Here is a 5,632-nt window from a genome sequence, read left to right on the forward strand (position 1 = left end):
ACTTGGCTGTTTAGATTAAAATGCATCGCAGGCTCTGGGAACAAGCACACATCAGTAGTAAAGGCTGTTTAAACCTTTGGGGACAGCCTTATGTTTAGATTACATTAATTCATAAATATTATACTAAATACCACTTAAATTGGACTTAAATGACTTCAAAGATAATGCATTATAATATGGCTATCCAGAGAGCACTAGTCTTTATGTCTCCCAGTAACTCAGTCTTTGCTGCCTTCTATCCTGCTAGACAAGACCAAAGTTATGAATGGATTGCTGGCTTGTTCATGTGTGATCCACCGACTGCGTATGTGTGTGTGTTAGCAGGCATGGGAATGCGTGTGTATGTATTTTCAGTCACTGCTATTTGTTCTCCAGGAAATAAAAAGAAGAAAAGAGAAATAAATGTAAAGTGAGAGAAGGAAAGAATTAGACTAGTGGGTGACCTCTTCCCTTCCCCAAGGGAGAAAAATTCTATAGGAAGGGGCCAAATTGGTCCTCAGCTCACTTGTGCTGCTATCTGGGGAGTTTGCCTGTCTCCTCTTTAATCAATAGTACAATGTCTTTCTCTTTGGAGCCTGGAAAAAACAATCTTTCTCAAAGTGCTTCTAATGGGGGCAGAAAAGAAGACACTGAGTTAGCCGGGAGAGTTTGCATTGAACTAGGTTTTCTTCTTTGGGTGTTATTTCTTTGAATTGTAATTCTGGGCTTTTTTTCTTCCTTTCTCTCTCTGCCTAGCACCCAGATCTTCCCCACCCCTGCCCAAGTGTTTTCTAGTCTCCAGGGGGTGGATTTACCTTTACAGTAATTACCCCAGTCCACAACTGCTATTTGCTGCCTCCCCAGCCCAACAGCCTTTCTCTGATACGGCTGGGTTTGCTCCACAACACCCACCCACTCCCTCCTCCACAGACTCCCAATTTGACTGGAGTAATTGCCTTTTAAGGTTCACTCTACGCATGGCAGGTATTCCATTAACCCTTAGAACTCCTTCCTTCTTTAGTTACCTGAAATGGCAGGTGGCAAACAAATGGATACCCACCTAAAATCTCATGCATTTAATTTAATTTTTACTTATTTTTCTCTTCTTTCTTTCTTTTTCTCTTCTTTTTTCTTTCTTTCTTTTTCTTTGCCAATAATATGCATATGCCATCCACACTGGAGGCCAGTATCCTGTCATGTCTCTCAATTTTATACCAATATGATTCATTAGAAGTTAAAAATTCAAGAAGGGGAAAGAAAGAGCCACAAATATGCCCCGAAACCAGGCTTAACAAAGGCATGTTTCTATCCTTAGCCTCATGTTGTCAATTTAGAGTTGGGGAAAATCTAGAAGCCAAATGCAACCCTCATTCTTCAAGCCTCATCATGCTTTTTGACTTAACAGTAATTAATCACCAATGGCAAGCGAGTAATTTTTTAAGGTGGCCAGAGGCTTATTTTATCAGGATTAGCTAATAAATCAGGCTGTATCTCTGAAGGAGGAGTTCAAACTCTTCTAGGACTGAATAAACCAGACCTCAGAGAATGCTTCATTTATTCAGCTCTCCTGGAGCTTCCAGGCACTGTTAGAGACATTGTGGCCCAACCCTGCCTGTAAAAATCCAAGGGACAGAGAGGCAGGAAGTTTCATAGGGAAAAATATATATGCTTAGGCTATGAAGGGTGGGCTGCGACAATGAGACACCAAGCATGCCGGAGCCAACGGGCCTGCCTGCCACTGACTGAGCCAGTTTAGGGGAAGAATTATTTAGAAAACGAAGTTTTGCTTGTCCTAGAAATCCTGGCCAGATATGTGTATATAGTATATATATGATACATATGATAAAGCTATAATATAACCTTCTCTGGCTTCCTGATGCAAATGATGATAATTCTACTTCTTTGCTATAGTACAAGGGAGTCCAAATAACATCAAGAACATAGTGATGATACCAGCAAGGGATCGTGAGAAGAAACCAAGGAATATTGTTAAAGTTTATCTTCCTTTGAAATAAAGAAGTAAATAAAGTGCTCCAAACCCGGATCTCTTAAGAAGCTCAGCTCTTCACAACTGTCTTTTGCCTCTGGTGGGTTCTAAATTTTTTTTAACTTTAAAAATTTAAATTATCACAAGAACTGATCATTAAGATGGGCAAAGGATTTCCCTATTTATGCTTTTTAAATTTTCATTATTACTATTTTTAAATCTGGGGACATATTAGAATGACAAAGATTTGATACAAACCTTGATTAGCTTCTAGGGAGCTTGATTGGAAAGGGAAAAACTATAAAGATACGGTTGACTTGAGGTGGGGGGAAGGAAAGAAATATTATTTCAAAGACTGCCTCCCCATTTCACCTTTCCAGTCTCTCTTCTGATCAGACAGACATTTTCTCCATATTGGATAAAGGTTGGTTTGTCTCTCCATTACAGCCCCCACCCTCACCCCACCCCAGCAAACCCAGTATATTTCCATTCTGCTGTGTTTTTGTGCTACTCAACATGCCATTAACTTTAAGATTTACTCCTCAGCAGGCAAGCTGGAAGATGCTAAAGCCAATAAAAACTGCTCTCTGGGACTCCAACTATGAAGAGTTTGGAGCTCTGCTTAGTATTCGGATGAAGGGAGGGCTGGAGGAGGGAGGGAGGTTGTGATAGTGAAAACCACTGCTGCTTAGAGAGCCAGACAGCTCTGCGCTCTGCACCTAATGTGCCGGAGGATCAGCTCTGTTCATAGCCCATTTGTGGCCAAGGATGAGGCTGCTCTCTGTGTGTGGGTGGGTGTGCGTGTGCGTGTGTGTGTTTTCATCTTTAAAACCACCAGCTCTAACATAGCATCTTCAGTGGCTCTCCACACTACTGTTTATTAAAAACGGAACGTCCATACACATCCCTTACAACTTCCTTAGCTCGGTGCTCCTTCCCTGCCTGACGATCAATCTCTCTCAGAAAGCATTTAACTTGCCCACACAGCTCCATCCCGGATTAATCCCCACTGCACATCCTATACATTACTGTTAGGGAGCGGAGCACTGGGCTAATTTCGTCACCCACCAGCCACCCACACACGTTCTACAACTGAACACGTTTGGGGATCTGCCTTAAAGATAATAAAACAAGGAGAAAACAGGCAGGCTGCAGACATTTCTCATGACCACTTTCCTAAAAAGTTGCTGGGTTTTAATTCTTTGATTATTCTGTCTCCCCCTCCCCCAAGCACTCACTAGCAATGATTGCTTCAAGGGAGAGAAATAATGTACTATAAGCTCTCTGCATGGTGAGTTTGGGATAATTTAGGCTACACCCTTCAAAATGCATATCTTGCACACACAGATTTTTCCCCCAAAGCTCCGCTTTCCTGAGAAGGGGATCATTCAGGCTTCCCTGACCCCCCACTCCACCCAGGGGATGGCTGGTTCCTTGCTAATTCTTGCCTTAGGTTTTGTCCCTCCTTCCTTCAAACATCAAACACCCCCTCCCCCACCACTCACACCACAACCGGATTATTGAGGCACATAGCTCGACAGGGAGAGTTTACTGTTAAATTGATAGCGAAATAAAAATATCTCTCTGAATTTGTCACCTCTCTTCTTTTTAGACGGCTGCGCTCCTGCTACTCTGGCCCGGAGCGGAGAAGGAGGAGACCATCTCTTAATATTTTCAGCACCACGGCGATGGACAGCACCCTCGGTCCCTGGCCCGCTGAGCGCCCGCCAGTCTGCTCAGCGTCCCGGGCTCGGCCGGTGCAGCTGTCCCCGTCCCAGTCTTTCAAGTCGCTGCACCCAAAAATCCAAGCCCCGCTTCCCCTCGATCCTCTCTTTCTCTCCATATTCTGCTTCCGCTGCTCTCCCCACCGCACCGCTTCTATCAGCTCCTCGCCCAAAATCCAGCCTTGCCCCAGCGAACAGCTCCCCACGCACCCCAGTCCTGGTCTCCGCTGCCCGAGCGCCTCCCTCCTCGGCGTCCGCCCGAGGCTCCCTCTCGCGCCGTCTCCCGCTCGTCCGTCGCCGGCCGGCCGGCCGGCCCGCCCGCTCCTTCTCCCCGGCAAAGTTGGGAGGGAAAGGTGCACTCACCTTTGTGCATGCCTGTGAACCTGTCCTTCAGAACCGTAAGCTCGTAGATCTTGCCGAACTCCTCGAAGAGGGGCTTGAGGTCCTTCTCATCCAGGTTGCGGGGGATCTGCCCAATGAACAGCTTGATGGCATCGTGGTCCTTCATGGGAATGGTCGACGGGTTCCCCGGGCTGTGGCTTAATCCGTTCATGTGCCCGGCGCTGCCCGGGCTGCTGCCGAGCCCGTTGGTACTGAGGCTCGCGTTGTCAGCCTGTCCGTTTGCTAACGTGGCCATCTTTATATACATAGAGAAAATCTTCTTTCCTTTTATTCTTTCTCGCTCGCACTCTCTCTCGCTCTTCTCCCTCGCAAGCTCGCTCGCGCTCACACACGCACACGCATACACACACTCGGGTTCTCTCCCCCTCGGTTTCTCTACACCTCGCTCTCCTCTCGCTCTCTGCTCTCTCTCTTTCTCCTCTCTTCTCTCGCTCGCTCGCGCTCGCGCTCTCTCTCTCCTCTCCCCGCTCTCTCTCTCCCTCCCTCTCTCCTCTCTCTCCCTCTCTCTCTTTCTCTCTCTCTCTTTTGCGGTCTGATCTTTTTCTTTTCTTTTTTTCTTTCTTTTTCTTTTCTTTTTTTTTTCTTTTTCTTTTTCTCTTTTTTTTTTCTTTTTCTTTCTTTCTTTTTTTTTTTTTTTTTACATTGAACAGACAGGATCTCTGTCCTTTCCGTTTAAACAGGCTGGACCGGTTCAAGTTCCGAGTCAGACCAGGGGTGGGGGCGGCGAGTGAGCGCGCGCGGAGGAGGGGGGGCGCGGGGCCCGGAGAGGGCGAGACGCGGGGGGGCTCCCGCGCGGCGGCGGGCGGCGGCCGGGAGCAGGACGGCGTGGGGCGGCGCCGGCCCCGCCGCGCCTCCCCCGTCGGCGGCCCCGGCGAGCGGCGGTGGTACAGTCCGAGACAGCCCCCGGCTATAAATAGCGCCAGGCGCATGGCTCTTCGGGAGGCGCTGAGATTCCGGGCCCGGCGGCCGCGGGGAGCGGGTGCCCGTTAGGAACGGGGCTGCTGGCCTCCTCTTTGCCTTTTGGGGGTTCTTTTTGTAATAGCAGCAGGTGCAACTTTTTGTATTTTTAAAACATTGATTTTCATTTTCGTGTGGGTATGTAGGGGGGCGTTATCCACCGAGCTGCGCTCTATTAGGGCGCCAGGCGGGTGAAGCAAAGGCAGGGATGGCGGGCGGGGCGGCGGCGAAGGCGGCGGCGGAGGTGGAATGGGCGCTTTTTTCTCCCATCTGGTTCCCTTTATTTATTTATTTATTTATTTATTTATTTATTTATTTAGACTAGAAAAAGCGAGTCGGCTTGGAGGGAGTCCGCCCAGCGATCCGAGTGCGCATTGATCAGTGTCGAGAGAAAAAAAGCTACATAAATATATATTATGTGGATAAATCTGTAGACAAGAGCTCTCTCGCGCGCGCTCTCTTTCTCTCCGTGTCTCCCTGCTTTTTTCCTCCTCGAATCCCCAACCTGCCAGAGCAGCCCCAAATCTTCGCCCTCCCGCACGGCATCTGCCGCCACCCGAGCCACCTGGGAGGTCGGAACTGG

At 48.2% G+C, this 5,632-nt stretch overlaps 1 protein-coding gene and 1 long non-coding RNA gene across 51 annotated transcripts in view; one reads left to right on the forward strand and one right to left on the reverse strand.

Moving 5' to 3' along the window:
- CELF4 (CUGBP Elav-like family member 4) overlaps positions 1-4,451 on the reverse strand; it is a 298,339-nt gene extending 293,888 nt beyond the window's left edge. For all 50 annotated transcript variants that reach the window (XM_053902630.1, XM_053902647.1, XM_053902645.1 and 47 more), the window contains exon 1: positions 4,054-4,451. In XM_053902630.1, the coding sequence (XP_053758605.1) occupies positions 4,054-4,339 (286 nt within the window). In that variant the 5' untranslated portion in view covers positions 4,340-4,451. The remainder of the gene's footprint in view (positions 1-4,053) is intronic.
- Positions 4,452-4,742: 291 nt separating this feature from the next.
- On the forward strand, positions 4,743-5,489 carry LOC128777084 (uncharacterized). The gene is made up of 2 exons (XR_008422263.1): positions 4,743-5,140; positions 5,370-5,489. It is a non-coding gene; the product is annotated as an uncharacterized LOC128777084 (long non-coding RNA).
- Positions 5,490-5,632: the final 143 nt, after the last annotated feature.

Source organism: Panthera pardus, unplaced genomic scaffold, assembly GCF_024362965.1.
Source record: "Panthera pardus isolate Hobbes unplaced genomic scaffold, ASM2436296v1 HiC_scaffold_15, whole genome shotgun sequence".
In the NCBI taxonomy this organism is placed as follows: domain Eukaryota; kingdom Metazoa; phylum Chordata; class Mammalia; order Carnivora; family Felidae; genus Panthera; species Panthera pardus.